This window comes from Colletotrichum scovillei (assembly GCF_011075155.1).
Source record: "Colletotrichum scovillei strain TJNH1 chromosome Unknown Contig00002, whole genome shotgun sequence".
Lineage (NCBI taxonomy): Eukaryota > Fungi > Ascomycota > Sordariomycetes > Glomerellales > Glomerellaceae > Colletotrichum > Colletotrichum scovillei.
In genome coordinates this window covers 2326502-2343281 of record NW_023336260.1, presented here as the reverse complement: position 1 = coordinate 2343281, position 16780 = coordinate 2326502, and the positions used below count along the sequence as shown (strand labels likewise).

General features: G+C 53.1%; 5 protein-coding genes across 5 annotated transcripts; 4 read left to right on the top strand and 1 right to left on the bottom strand.

Moving 5' to 3' along the window:
* The first annotated feature begins 946 nt into the window (after nucleotides 1-946).
* On the top strand, nucleotides 947-3268 carry HER10_EVM0003311 (homocitrate synthase). Its single transcript, XM_035472992.1, has 8 exons — nucleotides 947-1377; nucleotides 1443-1468; nucleotides 1544-1616; nucleotides 1674-1882; nucleotides 1938-2288; nucleotides 2347-2413; nucleotides 2470-2727; nucleotides 2780-3268. The coding sequence occupies exons 1-8, from the start codon at nucleotides 1278-1280 to the stop codon at nucleotides 3151-3153; spliced, it is 1458 nt and encodes a 485-aa protein (XP_035337045.1). The 5' UTR covers nucleotides 947-1277; the 3' UTR covers nucleotides 3154-3268.
* Nucleotides 3269-3652: 384 nt separating this feature from the next.
* On the top strand, nucleotides 3653-4547 carry HER10_EVM0008979 (uncharacterized protein; the record flags this gene model as incomplete). Its single annotated transcript, XM_035478484.1, has 1 exon — nucleotides 3653-4547. The coding sequence occupies exon 1, from the start codon at nucleotides 3882-3884 to the stop codon at nucleotides 4545-4547; it is 666 nt and encodes a 221-aa protein (XP_035337498.1). The 5' UTR covers nucleotides 3653-3881.
* Nucleotides 4548-5230: 683 nt separating this feature from the next.
* Nucleotides 5231-6576, bottom strand: HER10_EVM0005589 (tRNAHis guanylyltransferase; the record flags this gene model as incomplete). Its single annotated transcript, XM_035475198.1, has 7 exons — nucleotides 6473-6576; nucleotides 6323-6412; nucleotides 6087-6263; nucleotides 5835-6007; nucleotides 5689-5777; nucleotides 5527-5631; nucleotides 5231-5449 (listed from the first exon to the last, which is right to left on the bottom strand). Exons 1-7 carry the CDS (start codon nucleotides 6484-6486, stop codon nucleotides 5231-5233), a joined length of 867 nt encoding a protein of 288 aa, XP_035337215.1. The 5' UTR covers nucleotides 6487-6576.
* Nucleotides 6577-7023: 447 nt separating this feature from the next.
* HER10_EVM0011285 (WD domain-containing protein) lies at nucleotides 7024-8802 on the top strand. The gene is made up of 2 exons (XM_035480721.1): nucleotides 7024-7647; nucleotides 7702-8802. The coding sequence occupies exons 1-2, from the start codon at nucleotides 7271-7273 to the stop codon at nucleotides 8753-8755; spliced, it is 1431 nt and encodes a 476-aa protein (XP_035337701.1). The 5' UTR covers nucleotides 7024-7270; the 3' UTR covers nucleotides 8756-8802.
* A 444-nt stretch (nucleotides 8803-9246) lies between these two features.
* HER10_EVM0009624 (DNA-directed RNA polymerase II subunit RPB1) lies at nucleotides 9247-16538 on the top strand. Its single transcript, XM_035479107.1, has 3 exons — nucleotides 9247-10214; nucleotides 10278-15125; nucleotides 15179-16538. Exons 1-3 carry the CDS (start codon nucleotides 9858-9860, stop codon nucleotides 15227-15229), a joined length of 5256 nt encoding a protein of 1751 aa, XP_035337552.1. The 5' UTR covers nucleotides 9247-9857; the 3' UTR covers nucleotides 15230-16538.
* Nucleotides 16539-16780: the final 242 nt, after the last annotated feature.

Sequence of the window (16780 nt, the reverse complement as noted above, 5' to 3'; positions counted from 1 at the left end):
AGCTAATCCTCTCGTTTTCCATTGCTTGTTCGATTTGTTTAACGAGCATGAAGATGGACAGCTCCTCACATCATCACTGTCTTTGAAGAGATATCCGACTGGGGTCCGGATTAAGCACGGCAAGTTGCATCACTAGTATAGGTCGGGCTGGCGGCAATTGGTCTGATGTTTAATACGTGGTAGCTGGTTGGCGCGAGGCACGCTCGGCTCATGAGCGTGTTGCTCGTGAACCCACGAGGAGGACCGCGCAGCCGGGCCAACTCTGTCAAACTTCGTCCCAGTTATCGCCTTTGATGCTTAGCGCCACTCAGATTCGTGGGGGGAAGAGTTGATTGAAGCTTCCAAGGACAGTTCGGTCAGGTCATGACTTCCGACGGCACCATTGCGACAGAGCAACTGTCTGCTCTTTGCATTGCTGCAGGAGGTCGGCGCTCCGCCCAGGTAGCTGACCTTGCAGCTTCCAGGAACCTTGTCAACTGGTAGGCCAGGCCCCTCTCGCCGCTCACAAATCAGCCAACAATGGCTGCAGAGACATCATATTGGGGGGCAGGATCCGACGAGGAGGACGAAAGGCGGTGTCTTTTCACGCAGGGCCATCACTGCTGCAGGACCATGATCCATCAGCAGGTGGCAGGACTGCGCGGGAGGATGGCACAGAAACGGACACGGACCATGAACCCAGGCAAGCTGCAGCATGTGGAATTACCGCGTGAGGTTTAGCGTGGACCTCCAAGTGGGAGATCGATCTTCCGATAACGGGGGGCTGATTGGCCTGCGAGCTGTGTGGAGAGGCCTTTCTCCAATGAGAGAGGTCGAATGCAGCCCACTTCAGGTGGCATCTAGCGGGGTACAGACAGGACAGACGTAACGACCGGCCCTTGGAAAATGTTGATTAAGAGTCAATGGCACAGTGCTGCAGCGCGGTCGGGGATGTGCCATGAGCGGGGCTAAAGAGTGGAAAAAATTCTTTTTTTCCGCTCATTGACTGGCTGACCTTGGGAACAGCGAACGCCGTACTCGGTCATCACTGGCCATCCCGCCCAATCCACACCTTGTTGCGTACCGCCTCGCCTCGCCCGGTGCTATTTTTTTTTTACTTCCAGTTTTTCCTTACATATACTCTTGGCCTACCGTCCATCTTCCCAGTCCATCTTTGAACTGTGACTCAACTTGCTCAAACCTCCGTCTATAAATCCCACCATTATCCCGAGCTTCGATCAATCCATCCTCGAACAATCCACTCTAGTATACGACATACGGTGCATGAACATAAAAAAATGTGCCCTACTCCTGACGTCCCGGCCTCCAATGGCCACGCCAATGGCACCAATGGCCATGCGAACGGCAATGGCGCTGCCAACGGTACCAACAAGGCTGGTAAGTTTCGCAGCTTCTCGTGCGTTGTATCGTTGTCAATTGATGACTGACTTTGTTGCGTCTAGACCACCCCGGCTACACTGCCATTCCTGTAAGGACCATCAATCGCCTCCGAAAACCGCTTTCGCGGTTCCGGTGACGAACTGTTCTAACCTCCACGATATAGACCAAGCAGAAGCACAGCAACCCTTACCAGCCGGTCGGCGACTTCCTCAGCAACGTTGACCGATACAAGATTAGTGTGTTCTGCCGAACGGGCTTCTTTCGAGTGACCCCCACTGACGTGTGACGTATAGTCGAGTCCACCCTGAGAGAGGGCGAGCAGTTCGCCAACGCCTTCTTCGACACCGAGACCAAGATCAAGATTGCCAAGGCCCTCGATGACTTTGGAGTCGACTACATTGAGCTTACCTCGCCCGCTGCCTCTGAGCAGTCCCGCAAGGATTGCGAGGCCATCTGTAAGCTCGGCCTCAAGTCCAAGATCCTGACTCACGTCCGCTGCCACGTAAGAGCTCTCTGCATCCGCACGCCTAGGCAACGCAAAGGCTAATAGTGCACAGATGGACGATGCCCGCCTCGCCGTCGAGACCGGTGTTGACGGTGTTGATGTCGTCATTGGCACCTCTTCATACCTCCGCGAGCACTCCCACGGCAAGGACATGACCTACATCATCAACACCGCCATCGAGGTTATTCAGTTCGTCAAGTCCAAGGGCCTCGAGATCCGTTTCTCTTCCGAGGACTCATTCCGTTCCGACCTCGTCGACCTTCTTTCCGTCTACAGTGCCGTCGACAAGGTTGGTGTTCACAGAGTTGGTATTGCCGACACCGTCGGCTGCGCCAGCCCCAGACAAGTCTACGACCTTGTCCGCACTCTGAGAGGTGTCGTCAGCTGCGATATCGAGACTCACGTAAGTCATCTTCGGACCGAGTGAGCACGGCGCATACCTAATGCTTACACCTGAACAGTTCCACAACGATACTGGATGCGCCATTGCCAACGCCTACTGCGCGCTCGAGGCCGGTGCCACCCACAGTGAGTTCAATACTTTACGGCTTCGTACCTCTCACAGACTAATGTTTTGCTTCCAGTCGACACCTCCGTCATCGGTATCGGTGAGCGCAACGGTATCACCCCTCTCGGTGGTCTGATGGCTCGCATGATCGTCGCCGCCCCCGACTACACCAAGTCCAAGTATAAGCTCCACAAGCTCAAGGAGCTTGAGGATCTCGTTGCCGAGGCAGTCGAGATCAACATTCCCTTCAACAACTACATCACCGGTTTCTGTGCCTTCACCCACAAGGCCGGTATCCACGCCAAGGCCATCCTTAACAACCCTAGCACATACGGTATGTTCATTGGACTGTTTCGTAACGGGGGACATGGCTAACTTATATGCAGAAATCATCAACCCCGCCGATTTCGGTATGAGCAGATACGTCCACTTCGCATCAAGATTGACTGGCTGGAACGCCATCAAGTCGCGTGTGGAGCAGCTTGGTCTCACCATGACCGATGCTCAGGTCAAGGTTGTCACTCAGAAGATCAAGGCCCTGGCAGACGTCAGGCCAATTGCCATTGACGATGCTGATTCCATCATCCGTACTTTCCACTTGAACATCACGGAGGGTGAGGAGAAGCCGCTGTTGCCCAACTTGACCGCCGAGGAGCAGGCCAAGTTCGAGAAGGCGGAGAGAGAGCTTGCTGGCGAGCCTGAGAAGCGTGCTTTGGATGAGGCTGCCGCGGAGCCCGCGGCTAAGAAGGTTAAGGCGTAAATTTTTTTCACATTTTCGGGATGCATATGGGACACCAAAAAATGGGGCATCTGCTTGTACAATCATAGAGGGGAGAGCTACAAAAGTGTTTAGTTCAGATACCTCATCAACGAAGAAACGTTCAAAGTCGAAACGGTATTACACAATTGGATCGCTTAGCTCTCGAGCGCCAGTGTTTTTGGATCTGTCGACCAGCAAGAGTTTTCACAGATTTGGAGGGAGCAACCAAGGCGCATTACGTTGATTAGTCCCCAGTCATGCAAAGAGACTTTTAATTGGAACATGAACTAGTTACTCAATCAAAAAGGGCTCTATGTTTCCTGTCATCGAGGTAATGACGTGAAATGGTCAGCTGTCGGTTGGGTCGACAATTGATGTTGGTGGGGCTGGGTCTCATGGCTGGCTTGAGGCTAAGATAAGATAAGATAAGAACGGCAGAGCAGAAAAATTCCAGTTCACCGACCAACTTTTTGATCGAGTACCTCGTCGCAATCCTCCCTCCATTTGCAGCCGCCCAACGAAGACAAAATCTAACGAATGCTCAGCCATGAACTTGCCCCCCATGCGCTCATGACACCTTCGATCCTACCGACATATATTCTACTGATTACTTTTCTCTCCGTCCGGTTGCGAACCTAAGAAACCGAAGAATCTACCATCGAAAGCGATCAAACGACACAACCCCTCCAAACTCCCACAACCGACGAGAGAGGAAGAAAGAAAGAAATATGGACGCGCGCGCCCTCCTCCAATCGCAAGGATGGCGCGGGAGCGGCCACTCCCTCCACGCGACAGACGACCGCATCGGCCTCGCGAAGCCGCTCCTCCTGAACCGCAAAGACAACACCAAAGGCCTGGGCACGAAAGCGCACTTTACGAGCGACACGTGGTGGATGAACGCCTTTGACGAGCAGCTACAGGGGCTGGATACGTCGAAACCGGGACAGGTGACGCAGACGGTGACGGCGGGCCGGCTGAACCAGATTGAGAAAGTCTCGGGGGGCAAGTGGATGCTGTATGCGAGTTTTGTCAAGGGCGGATTCTTGGAGGGGACGATTGAGGGGTTGGAGAGGATGAAGCAGGAGGGGGAGGTGGAGGAGAGGGTGAGGGAGGTTACTGGGGCTGTGGCGCCTCAGAGTTTCAGTACGAGTATTGCGAACATGACGATGGCAACAACAAAGGTGGACGGGAAGAGGAAAGAGGGGGAGACAAAGGAGGAGAGGAGAGCGAGGAAGGCTGCTAAGGCGGCGAGGAAGACGGCGAGGGAAGCGAGGAGGGTTGATCGGGCTGCGAAGAAGGTGTTGAAGGATGAGAAGAGGGCGCGGAGAAAGGCAAAGGAGGCGAAGAGGGAAGCGAGGAAAGCGGAGAAGGCGAAGAAGGGGGTGTCTGGCTGATGTTGTGGGCTGAGATGAGGATGGGTTTCTGGAGCGAAAAAGGGGTGACAAACGTGGACATGTTCCGCCACGCATCACCAACCCGAAGACGAGACCCCGTCGCCGTGCCTACTTTGCCGAAGAGCGACAGGCTGTGCGGCGCCGACGTCGCTGAGCATCAGCCGCCAGCTTTACGGCTTGGTTCGAGGGCTCTGGCGGTGGAAAGGCGATCCTGTTCATAACAGAGAACTACGGTATCATATGGCGCAAGGTATATCCAAAAAGCATTGATTCATAGATAGAAGATAAAGGTCACGCCGTCCAGCTAGGACGCCAGAGCAAAAGGGGCTCTATTGCAGTCACAGGCTGCTGCTGCTTCGAAGATAATAGATTCAACGTTGGAAGGCTTAATCATCAACCAGGATTCACGATGTTCTTGTTCTCTGCATTTTGGCCTCAGCCTTCTAAAGTGATGTATACCTCATCTCCCTTTGGAGGATCGGCAGGCATAGAGCTAGATATGGCATCCCCCTGTGGATAGCTCTACCTCATGCCTACCACCCCCTCGTCCTTCTCTAAGCAGTCTGCCGTGTCTATCCGGATACAGACCTATCTATGTCTCTCTGACGGCGTGTAGACTAGAGGGACTTCTAGACCAGACGATAAATAGAGCCAAGGTTTCTTATTCGAGAGGTTCAAGGCATTCAAGTCTCCTTGGGGGTCTTCCCTGGCTTGTTGGAGAGCAGCCACGGCCTCCTATCCCAAAAGTCGTCCTTGATGATGTCGAGGTGCTCGATGACGACGCGGGCCTTGGTGCGCTTCTTCTTGTCCTTCTCCGCTTGTGTCTTGCTCTGTTGTACAGGCTCCGCGAGCGCATCTGCCGCCTGCGCGGCGTTGTGCGTACCTGGTTCGACGAGCTCGTACTGTAGAATGATATCTTGGTCAGGGGAATTTCTGCGTCTCACGCATTCTGTCAATGAGACAGCTTGGTATGACTCACGTCTCGGAAGACTACACTGCCTTTCTTGTTGATCTCGGGTTCGTTGTTGTAGTTGATCTTGAATTTTGAGAAGAGGATCTCGTTCTTGTCTCCGGATACGGTACCCTTGTGATATAGTTAGATCATCTTTGCATGAGTACGCCTATGTTAAGGAAATCTCACTGCCAGAAGCTTCTCTGCCTCTCTGTTGTCTAGACCACCTAATTGGATTAGAGCCCAGAATGTTGTATTGTAGAGATTGTTGATGTGGCCTTTTCACTAGGTTAGTTTCCTCAGAGCACGAATAAGCACGTTAATAGGGCACTCACAATCGACTTGGCGCCAGCTCATGTAGTCTCTCAAGTTCGACACGGTAGGATAGCACACTGCTCTCCCGTCAAAGCTCGGCAGAGGCGAGGTGAGCGGGGTATCTGGGAAATACTGCGACCATAAGTGCACGTAGTTGGCAGTAAACGTGGACACGACTGTGCTTGAGATCTTGCTAAAGAAACTTAGCAAATACAGCTTGAAATACTGGGAGCAAAACCAGTAAGGATTCCCCGAGAGAACGACTCGCTTACCTGGCTCTTCTCTCGAAGAGGGTACATGATTTGTGAAACACGAAGCTGTACTCATCGCTGACACCGTATGCGATGGTGATATCGGGGAGCTCGGTGACGACGACCCTCGCGGCGGCGTTCATGAGGTCGATGGCCCTCTTGTCGTTGGGCTTTTCAAAGCCATACTTTGCACATAATCTACGTGGTGTAAGGCAACGTCGATGAAGGCAGATCTCCCCTCGAACCTCCTGACTTACTTGGTAAAACCTCGCCCGTCTATGCGGACGACGATCCAAGTGTTGGGCAAGAGAAAGTCGGGCTGCTCGAAGCTCTTGACGTATTCGAATCTGGAGAGGCGGTCAGATCAAAATTCAACAGGGCGGTGCAAATTGACCATGGACTCTTACTTGGAGTTCGCCATTGTGAAGATGGGGAAGAACTAACCGTCTGAGGTCTACTGCAAGGCAGTGTTGGAGACGAACTTCAGACAGCCCAGTAGACGGGATGGCGGGGGAGGGGTTGTTCTGCCGCTGCTTCAGCGGGGTCTAAATTCGAGCTGAGATGTGTGCAAGGATCAGGGATGTGGAAAGGCAGCAGTCCCCTTTCATGTAACTCACCATAGACATGCTGTACTATTCATTTCTCTACTTTAATTTTCTGTCAATTTCAAAAGTATGCAAACGGGAAAGTTCCTCCCACTTTTCTTAGAGAAATAAAGTAGCATGAATATGGTAGACAGACGTCTCCGTCTTCTAATCCTCTCTTGGTCGTGCCTATTATGTCGAAGAAGGAAAGTAGAATGTGAAGCGCATTCAGCGTCTAAGGACGATATTCGATGGCCAATTAAATTCGATCTTTAGCGGCAAGTAGCTCTTAAGAGAACTTGACTCGCTCTACCATATGTAAGCCTCTTTTTTCTGAGATCCCCTTTTGAATTCGCACGCGCAAAGGCTCGGAGAGGTGCTGTAGGTATATCTGAGGTATCCGGCGGCAGGCAGCGTTGTGGGGCCTGATCCCTGGAGCACTTCAGCCTTGCAGGCGCAAGAAAGGCAGTAGCATGCGCACGGCTGCACTCCAACAATTATCTATTCTGCGAATCCAGCCCACTCCAAGCTTGCGACCTGCACCATCACTTCCCTCAATCCAAATCACGCAGAGCTCGTCCAGATCGCCAGCTTGCGGAAGCAGCTGAGCCTCCCGCGACTATGAACTTCCTTCTCAGTAATGAAGAGAATGAGGCCATCGCCGCGGTCGAAGCCATCAACGCGATCAACAACACGAACACAATCCGATCCGGACATTCAACATGCCTACGATTCAACCGATCGGGTGACCTCTTGGCCTCTGGTAGGGTGGACGGCACAGTGGTCATCTGGGATATCGAAACAATGGGCGTAGCGAGGAAGATGCGCGGCCACCACAGAAGCATCACTTCGCTGAGTTGGTCTAGGGGCGGCCGGTATCTGCTGTCAGCGTGCCAAGGATGGAAGGCTGTCTTATGGGATTTGAAAGATGGCAAACGGTATCGTGAGGTCCGTTTCCGGGCTCCGGCATACATCGCGGAGCTCAATCCCTTCAATCAGTGAGTTGAATAGCCCCAACATCCGTGAAGTTGAGAATTTGCTAACTTGGCAAGTCACCAGTTTGTTGCCTCGATTTTTGAGGATCAGCCGATCCTCGTCGATGTGTCAGAGGTGACCGATGTCAAATACCCCCTCAGCTCGGCACCGAAACGCCCCGACATCGACGGCGAACCTACCGAGAAACAGTTGAAAGACGACGCCAAACAGATGACCACCGTCACGATATTCACTTCTACGGGAGAGCATATCCTGGCGGGAACCAACAAGGGATGGATCAATGTCATCGATGCAAAGACTCGGAAGACGATATACTCAGAAAAGCCATGCAGTGGTGTTATTACAACATTGCGCCTGAACAACTCGGGGAGGGTTCTCCTGATCAACGCCCAAGACCGCATTGTCAGAACCTTCCATATTCCGAATCTCGCGGCTGAGGACCTCGATCTCGATACCATACACTTCACAGAAGAACACAAGTTCTCAGACCAAGTTAACAGGCTGTCATGGAACCACGTCACGTTCAGTTCCGCGTCCGAGTACGTCGCAGCATCAACGTACAATAACCACGAAATATATGTCTGGGACAGAGGCATGGGCAGTACAGGTCTGATCAGAATACTGGACGGCCCCAAGGAAGAGCAAGGCGTTGTGGAATGGCACCCGGATCGACCCTTCATCGCAACGTGCGGCCTCGAGACGGGGAGAATATACATCTGGTCCGTCATACCCGAACAGAAGTGGTCCAGACTTGCGCCCGACTTTGCGCAGGTTGAGGAGAACCAGGAGTACGAGGAACTAGAGGACGAATTCGACATATACGGCCAGGAGGAGCTGCAAAAGAGACGCTTAGACGCGGAGGATGAGGAAGTGGATGTCGTAACTTCGACGGTTATCAATGGGCACATTAGCGATGCTGGAGCCTTCCGAATGCCGATACTCTTCGATCTCGGAGAGAGCGATAGCGAGGAAGAGTTCGTTGCGGTATCTACCGGTACCATGCGGAGAAGGAGTCCGGGTGCGGATGGTGAGATACCGGACAGCGAAGTCGTGGAGGATAAGATGACCTCTCGAAAGGGTAGGATTGGTGGCAAAGGTCGGAGAAGATGAAGGAAATAATACCCCCAGGCGTTGGTGGTTTCTACGTTGACAGGCAGGCTTCTAATGAACTAACGTTGAAGCGTGAACACCAAAAACGCGTGACATGGCGTTGGATCGCGTCGCCATGGGACGAGCTTCGTTGGTGTGCGGACCCTTGCTCGGACTTAGCGCGATGGGGCTTGCAGTGATGTAGACCAGAATGATCCAGGACTCTAAAAGCTCTCGAAGCTGGGTGGCTGCTTAATAATGACGAGACTTCGACAGCCATTGGAGGAAATGTTAGCGAGGGAGTCGAGTCTCAAAAATCCTCAGCCATCAAGTCTGGTCAACGCCAATTTCATCTTTACCGCTGTAAAGGTTCCCTAGGAATTCTTGACTCATCGGCGTGATGCAGGCTTGCAGCTGAAGTTCCTCAGGACTTTTCTCCTCGCACAGTGAGCGATTCACTATGGGAAATGTACATGGCAGAACGGAGAATATGGAGTACCCAGTACTTAAGTCCGTCGGCGATTGCCCATGCAGTTTCATGACTTTTGTGGGTATCCTCGACCTCGGGCACGCGTATCCAGCCTGAAGAAGGTAAAGGAGGGTAATTACCAAATCCGGCTAGCGTAGTTCTGCCGGCTGCGCCAGCCGCCTGGAGGCAAGATTTGTTTCTGACCTCGCTCCTCATTCTCGCCTCCACGGTCTTCACTTCTACAACTCCGTCAATCCACGCATCGATAATCACCACGCGCGTCGGAAATCGCGCCCCTGGACCGCACATTCATTTCCGACACGATACACGACTTGATACGATCGCGATTATTTTTCGATTCTTCGACGCACTTACGGTGGCGGCGATTGGGAGGATCAGTGGAACCTTCTCCTGGGCCTCTGGCCGGGGACTGGTGTAGTCAAGAGCGCCATCGATAGACGACCTTGTCCGATTTTTCCATCTCGAAAAGCGCTTCGCGCGATAGATTCTCGCTTTCCGACTTTTTTGCGCCTCGTTTGCGACATTTCCGGGTCGCGTAACGACTATTGGCGACTTCTGCCTGTTTTCCGACACTATACCTCGTGATTTCCCGTCGACACATTCTTTCCCAACGACATCGAAAACACCATCAAAATGGCGAACCTTTACTTCACGCACTCGAGTGCGCCGATCAAAACGGTCGAGGAGATTCAGTTCGGCCTCATGGCTCCTGAGGAGATCAAGAACATGAGTGTCTGTCACTGTGTCTACCCCGAGACCATGGACGAGACGCGGACAAAGCCTCGCGACGGCGGTCTGAATGATCCTCTCCTTGGTTCCATCGATCGTCAATTCAAGTGCAAGACCTGCAACCAGGCGATGGGTGAATGTCCTGGACATTTCGGCCACATCGAGCTGGCGAAGCCCGTCTACCATCCTGGCTTTATCAAGAAAGTCAAGAAGGTTTTGGAGATCGTCTGTCATAACTGCAGCAAGGTCTTGGCCGACAGAGTTAGTCTACTCTACGATGTCTGACAGCCGCCTTGACTTGATTTTGCTAACCTGGCTTCTCAGAGCGACCCTGAATTTCTCCAAGCTGTGAACACGAGAGACCCCAAGGTTCGCTTCAACCGCATTTGGAACATTTGCAAGAAGAAGACTCGTTGCGAAAACGAGGTTAAGGAGCAGAAGCCCGATGATGGAGAGTACGGCCTCAACATGAAGCAGGCTCCCGTCAACCATGGCGGCTGTGGAAACATTCAGCCCAGGGTACGGCACAAGGCTCTGCAGCTCATTGCCAAGTACGAAGCTCAAGGTGAAGATGGCGTCAAGAAGAAGGAGGAGCCCCCAATCACTCCAGAGATGGCCCACAACATCTTGCGTCGCATCAGTGACGACGATCTGAGAGATATGGGCCTCAACCTCGAGTACGCTCGCCCAGAGTGGATGATCGTGACCGTTCTTCCCGTTCCGCCCCCGCCTGTCCGTCCCAGTATTTCTATGGACGGAACCGGTCAGGGACTTAGAAACGAAGACGATTTGACCTACAAACTCGGTGATATCATTCGCGCCAACAGCAACGTCAAGCAGGCCATTCGCGAAGGCTCACCTGCTCATATTGCGCAAGATTTCGAGCAGCTTTTGCAGTACCACGTGGCTACATACATGGACAACGACATCGCCGGCCAACCTCGTGCGCTGCAAAAGAGTGGTCGTCCCGTCAAGGCTATTCGTGCACGTCTTAAGGGCAAGGAGGGTCGTCTTCGTGGCAATTTGATGGGAAAGCGTGTCGACTTTTCGGCACGTACTGTCATTACCGGTGATGCCAACTTGTCTCTTGACGAGGTTGGTGTTCCTCGCAGTATCGCAAGAACTCTCACCTACCCCGAGACCGTTACTCCGTACAACATCGGCAGGCTTCACGAGCTTGTTCAAAACGGGCCCAACGAGCATCCAGGAGCCAAGTACGTCATTCGCTCCGACGGTACAAGAATTGATTTGCGCCACCACCGCAGAGCTGGACAAATTTCTTTGGAATACGGCTGGAAGGTCGAGCGTCATCTGATTACGGGCGATTATATCATTTTCAATCGTCAGCCATCTCTGCACAAGGAGTCTATGATGGGTCACAGAGTCCGCGTCATGCCCTACTCAACTTTCCGTCTAAACTTGTCCGTTACCTCCCCCTACAACGCCGATTTCGACGGTGACGAGATGAATCTTCACGTCCCCCAAAGTGAAGAGACGAGGGCTGAAGTCAAGGAGCTGTGCTTGGTCCCCATCAACATCGTCTCCCCGCAAAGAAACGGTCCTCTGATGGGTATCGTGCAAGACACTCTTGCTGGTGCCTACAAGCTGTGTCGTCGTGATGTGTTCCTCACGAAGGAGCAAGTCATGAACATTATGCTGTGGGTTCCCAACTGGGATGGCAACATTCCCCAACCCGCCATCATTCGGCCCAGACCAAGGTGGACTGGAAAGCAGATCATGAGCATGGCAGTTCCCAACATTGTCAGCTTGCACAGTGCCCCCGATTCGAAGGAGGAGAACCCCCTGAAGGATGAGGGTCTCCTGATTCAGTCAGGACAGATCATGTACGGTCTGCTTTCCAAGAAGAACATTGGTGCTGCCAGTGGTGGTATCGTCCATATCGTCTACAATGAGCATGGACCTCAAGCGGCCATGAAGTTCCTGGTTGGTGTCCAGCAAACAGTTAACTACTGGCTGCTACACAACGGCTTCAGCATCGGTATCGGCGACACGATTCCCGACAAGATCACCATTGAGAAGGTCCAGATTCACATTGACGAGCACAAGGCCGAAGTCGAGGAGTTCACAAGACAAGCTACTGCTAACGAGCTGGAGCCTCTGCCCGGTATGAACATTCGTGAGACTTTCGAGAGCAAGGTTTCGAAGGCCCTGAACACCGCTCGTGATAAGGCCGGTACAACTACGCAGAAGAGTTTGAAGGATTTGAACAATGCCGTCACCATGGCATCGTCCGGTTCCAAGGGTTCATCCATCAACATTTCCCAGATGACTGCCCTGGTCGGACAGCAAATCGTCGAAGGAAAGCGCATTCCTTTCGGTTTCAAGTACCGCACCTTGCCGCATTTCACAAAGGACGACTACTCGCCCGAGGCTCGTGGTTTCGTCGAGAACTCATATCTCCGTGGTCTCACGCCTAGTGAATTTTTCTTCCACGCCATGGCTGGTAGAGAAGGTTTGATCGATACCGCTGTCAAGACCGCTGAGACCGGTTACATCCAGCGTCGTCTTGTCAAGGCGCTCGAGGACGTCAGTGCCAAGTACGATGGTACCGTCAGAAACTCTTTGGGTGATATCCTACAGTTTCTGTATGGTGAGGATGGTCTCGATGCCATCTACATCGAGAAGCAGCGTATGGACCACCTCAACATGTCCCACAAGAAGTTCGCCGACCGATTCCGTCTGGATGTCATGGACGAGAACAGGCCGGAAGAGCTTGAGTGGCTCGAGTACGGCAACGAGATGGCAGGCGACCCGGCCGTTCAGCAGCTTCTGGATGAAGAGTTCGAAGCTTTGCTTTCTGATCGCAAGCAGGTTCGCGAGATCAATTTCAAGAGGAAGGATGATGAGTCGATGCAGTTGCCCTTGAACTTGATTCGTCTCATGGAGACTGCCAAGAAGCTCTTTGCTGTTGAAGATTTCCAGCGCAGCGACTTGCGACCTCAAGATGTCATCCCCAAAGTACAGGAGATGCTTAAGAGAATGACTATCGTCCGTGGCAAGGATGACATCTCCAAGGAGGCTGATTACAGCGCCACAATTCTCTTCAAGGCGCAGATCCGCTCTCGACTCGCGTTCAAGCGTATTGCTTGCCAGCAACGCCTCAACAAGATGGCTTTCGAGCACGTCTTGGGAGAGCTTGAAACCCGCTGGGACCGAGCCTTTGTCAGTCCTGGTGAGATGGTTGGCGTCATCGCGGCCCAGTCAATTGGTGAGCCTGCCACTCAGATGACACTGAACACCTTCCATTTCGCTGGTGTCTCTTCCAAGAACGTCACTCTCGGTGTCCCTCGTCTCAAGGAAATTCTCAACTTGGCCCAAAACATCAAGACTCCTTCCATGGTTGTTTATCTGAGTGGTGAGGACAACGCTAGTCAAGAAGCTGCCAAGCAACTTCGAAGCACGGTCGAACACACGACTCTGCGCTCCGTCACGGCTGTCACCGAGATTTACTACGACCCTGAGATCACTTCGACCAACATTCCCGACGATCTGGATATGGTTGAGTCTTACTACCTTATCCCCGACGAGTCGCACGACAAGACGGAAGACCAATCTAGATGGCTGCTTCGTCTCACTCTGGACCGCCAGAAGCTTCTTGACAAGGAGCTGACTGTTGAGGACGTTGCTAGGCGCATCAAGGAGGAGTACCCCAACGATCTTGCTGTCATCTTCAGTGATAACAACGCTGAAGAGCAAATCATTCGTATTCGTCCCATGCATGCAGGCAATGACAAGGACGAAGATGGCGAGAAGAAGATTGAGGACGACGTCATGCTGAAGAGACTTGAAACTCATTTGCTCGACACTCTCTCTCTTCGTGGTGTCAAGGGCATCGAAAGAGCCTTCTTGAACAAGGAGGTTAAGCTCATCGAGACCGAGGATGGAGCTCTGTTGGCTGCCAAGGCCGACGAGCGCTGCTCAGAGTGGTACCTGGACACCTCCGGAACAGCTCTGCGTCAGGTCTTGGCAGTTGATGGCGTCGATTCCAATCGCACGTACACCAATCACTTGTGGCAGGTTGTCGAAGTCTTCGGTATTGAGGGTGCCAGAGCGGCTCTCATCCGTGAGTTGACTCAGGTGCTTGCCTTCGACGGTTCCTACGTCAACCACAGACATCTTGCTCTTCTCTGTGACGTGATGACATACAGAGGTACCATCTCTGCCGTCACCCGTCACGGTATCAACAGAGCCGACACTGGTGCTCTGATGCGTTGTTCTTTCGAGGAGACTGTGGAAATCCTTCTCGAGGCTGCAGCTGTCGGTGAGTTGGACGACTGCCGTGGAATTTCCGAGAACGTCATGCTTGGCCAGATGGCCCCCATGGGAACTGGTCACTTTGACGTTCTCCTTGACCCCAAGATGCTGGAGACCGTCATCAGCGACAACTCGCGCATGGGTCTCATGCCTGGCATGCCGGTCAAGGGCGGCGAGGCTGGCGGTGCTGCCACCCCGTACGACTCTGGGTCTCCCATGGCGGATTCGGGTTACATGTCTCTCAGTTCGCCTGCCGCCGGCAACTTCTCCCCCATTGTTGGTGCTGGCCCCGATGGTCCCAGCGGTTTCAATACCGACTACAATGGCGGTGGATTTGGCATTACTCCTGTCAACCCATATTCAAGCGCCAGTCCTGGACGGCCGACGAGCCCATTCAGTACATCCCCGACGTCACCATTCAGCAGCGGTTATGGCGGATACTCGCCGTCGTCTCCCAACGCCGGCTACTCGCCCACATCGCCGCTCATTGACGGTGCTGCTGGGCGTTACGGGGCTACCTCGCCGCAGTTCAGTCCTTCGTCGCCCTCTTTCTCGCCAACATCGCCCATGCTCCGGCCCACCAGCCCTGCAAGCCCCAACTATAGCCCGACATCGCCAAGCTACTCACCGGCATCGCCCTCTTCACCTAGGCACTACTCCCCGACATCGCCCGCGCAGTATGCTTCACCCACTTCCCCGAGCTACTCGCCAGCCAGTCCCAACTACAGCCCTGCATCCCCCAACCTCCATGGGGCTGGTCCCACGTCACCGTCGTACTCACCTGCGTCGCCTACGTGGTCTCCTACTTCACCGGCTCAGTATTCGCCTACAAGCCCGAGTTTCCAACAGACTCCAGGAGCCCAGCAGTCTCCGACCAGCCCCAGCTATTCGCCGACTGTAAGCTACACTTCTGTTGACTGATGTTTTGAGCAAGTTCTAACATAGTCTAGTCTCCCTCTTGGTCTCCCCGGACACCTGGACCCGGCGGCTCCGGCAACTAATAGTGCGCCGAGTTACGAAGAAGCATCCAATCGCGTCCTCGGTTCGCCACTATCCTTCACTTTCCTAATATGCCGACTAATGATTCTACGGCTTAACTGGTTCTGGTCGATTGGAATATCGCATCTCATTACAGACGCAGGCTGTCACTGAGATTTTGCCTCTTTTATTTTCTCTTCTCGCGTGGAGGATAAGGAATATTGCATTTATAGAAGTGCTCTCAGAGACAAGCAACATCACACAAAGCAAGATTGCTACACGCAAAGACGATAGAGGGGCCAGACTTGGGGAGACGCAAGGACAGCAACCATACCCTCATACACAAAAACAACATCCACCAAAAAAAACCACTCAAAAGAAGCAAAAAGGGCTTGCGGTGAATTATGTAAAAAGCTGATTTTTGTACAATAAGGCGATTAAGGGGGTGCAAGAGCAAGGGGGCGGTCGGGGACTGGCACGATGAGAAACCAAGGAAATGGGGTTGGCTCCTGGTGGCTTGATGTGTGGAAGAGGGGAGAGAGCGAAGAAGCAATGCAATACCTGGGAACCCCTTTTCTTGAGAGGATGAAGAACACACACACACAAAAACCACAGATTGGAATTATCTCGCTATGAGAGGGGGGATGATTAGTCCCTTGTTTCCTATTCTATCTTGCCGCAGATTGAACCACCTCATGAAATTGGACCAGACTGATATTACAAGAGGATGGCCGCCCCCTCGGGGCTTGGTTCGTGACTTGTTGATGCACAACGTACATTGCAATCACGAGATTGTGAGACACTTTTGTCGTCACCTCGATGCTTGCGAATCGTGATGAAATCGTCTGCCATTGCCCGTTTCGACTTGTTGTACGTTCGTGATGCGCTGCTGTTGCCTATGCCTGCCTAGTTCTGCCTGCTTTCCGACTCCGCTGCCGCAGCGCCGCAGCCCTTTCCCACTTACGGATGCTCCAAGTTCCGACCGACCCCATGACCCGGAGATGCTGCGCCCTTACACCCATCACAAGAGTTGTCATGGCTGAGTAACAACAGCAGGTGTGTGGATTCCCACCCCCGAAAGAGCACGGATGGGGAAGATTGGCATATGCCCAGGGCAAGACAGGCAGCAAAAAGGATAAGAGAAGAAGAAGGAAAAAGAGGGTGTGAGGCTAAGAGGAGAGCCAACCCGGCCGGGTCTGGATCTGCACCTTGTCATCATTTCACTACCCAATTGTTCCCTTTGGGCCTCTGGGCCCTTGGAGAGGGGGACCGGGATCGTCATGTAGGATGTTGGTCGGTCGGTCGACCCTGTACTGACTGCCTCTGTTTAATTTCAGACTTTCTCGATGCATTTTCCAGGCACGCGCACAAGGAAAGCAGACAGATGGGGGTTTTTGAAGGCGTGCAACGAAAAAGTTACACGTCACATCGCGAGACACTGGGCACCAAGACGCAATGGGAAAAGCTCGCTCGACAACGAGAACTCGTAGCCCGGTGGGCGGCGCGGGCGACAGCGGCGCCACCCGCACCCAAGGCGTTCATCCAAACATTTCACGCCTTCCTTGTTCTAAGAT

Excerpts from the sequence above, each read along its gene's own strand:
- HER10_EVM0003311 (XM_035472992.1), top strand. The coding sequence starts at position 1,278 with ATGTGCCCTACTCCTGACGTCCCGGCCTCCAATGGCCACGCCAATGGC. Across the intron at positions 1,617-1,673 it reads CGTTGACCGATACAAGATTA|TCGAGTCCACCCTGAGAGAG; the intron begins GTGTGTTCTGCC and ends TGTGACGTATAG. Across the intron at positions 1,883-1,937 it reads TGACTCACGTCCGCTGCCAC|ATGGACGATGCCCGCCTCGC; the intron begins GTAAGAGCTCTC and ends AATAGTGCACAG.
- HER10_EVM0011285 (XM_035480721.1), top strand. The coding sequence starts at position 7,271 with ATGAACTTCCTTCTCAGTAATGAAGAGAATGAGGCCATCGCCGCGGTC. Across the intron at positions 7,648-7,701 it reads GAGCTCAATCCCTTCAATCA|TCACCAGTTTGTTGCCTCGA; the intron begins GTGAGTTGAATA and ends TAACTTGGCAAG.
- HER10_EVM0009624 (XM_035479107.1), top strand. The coding sequence starts at position 9,858 with ATGGCGAACCTTTACTTCACGCACTCGAGTGCGCCGATCAAAACGGTC. Across the intron at positions 10,215-10,277 it reads GCAAGGTCTTGGCCGACAGA|AGCGACCCTGAATTTCTCCA; the intron begins GTTAGTCTACTC and ends CTGGCTTCTCAG. Across the intron at positions 15,126-15,178 it reads GCCCCAGCTATTCGCCGACT|TCTCCCTCTTGGTCTCCCCG; the intron begins GTAAGCTACACT and ends AACATAGTCTAG.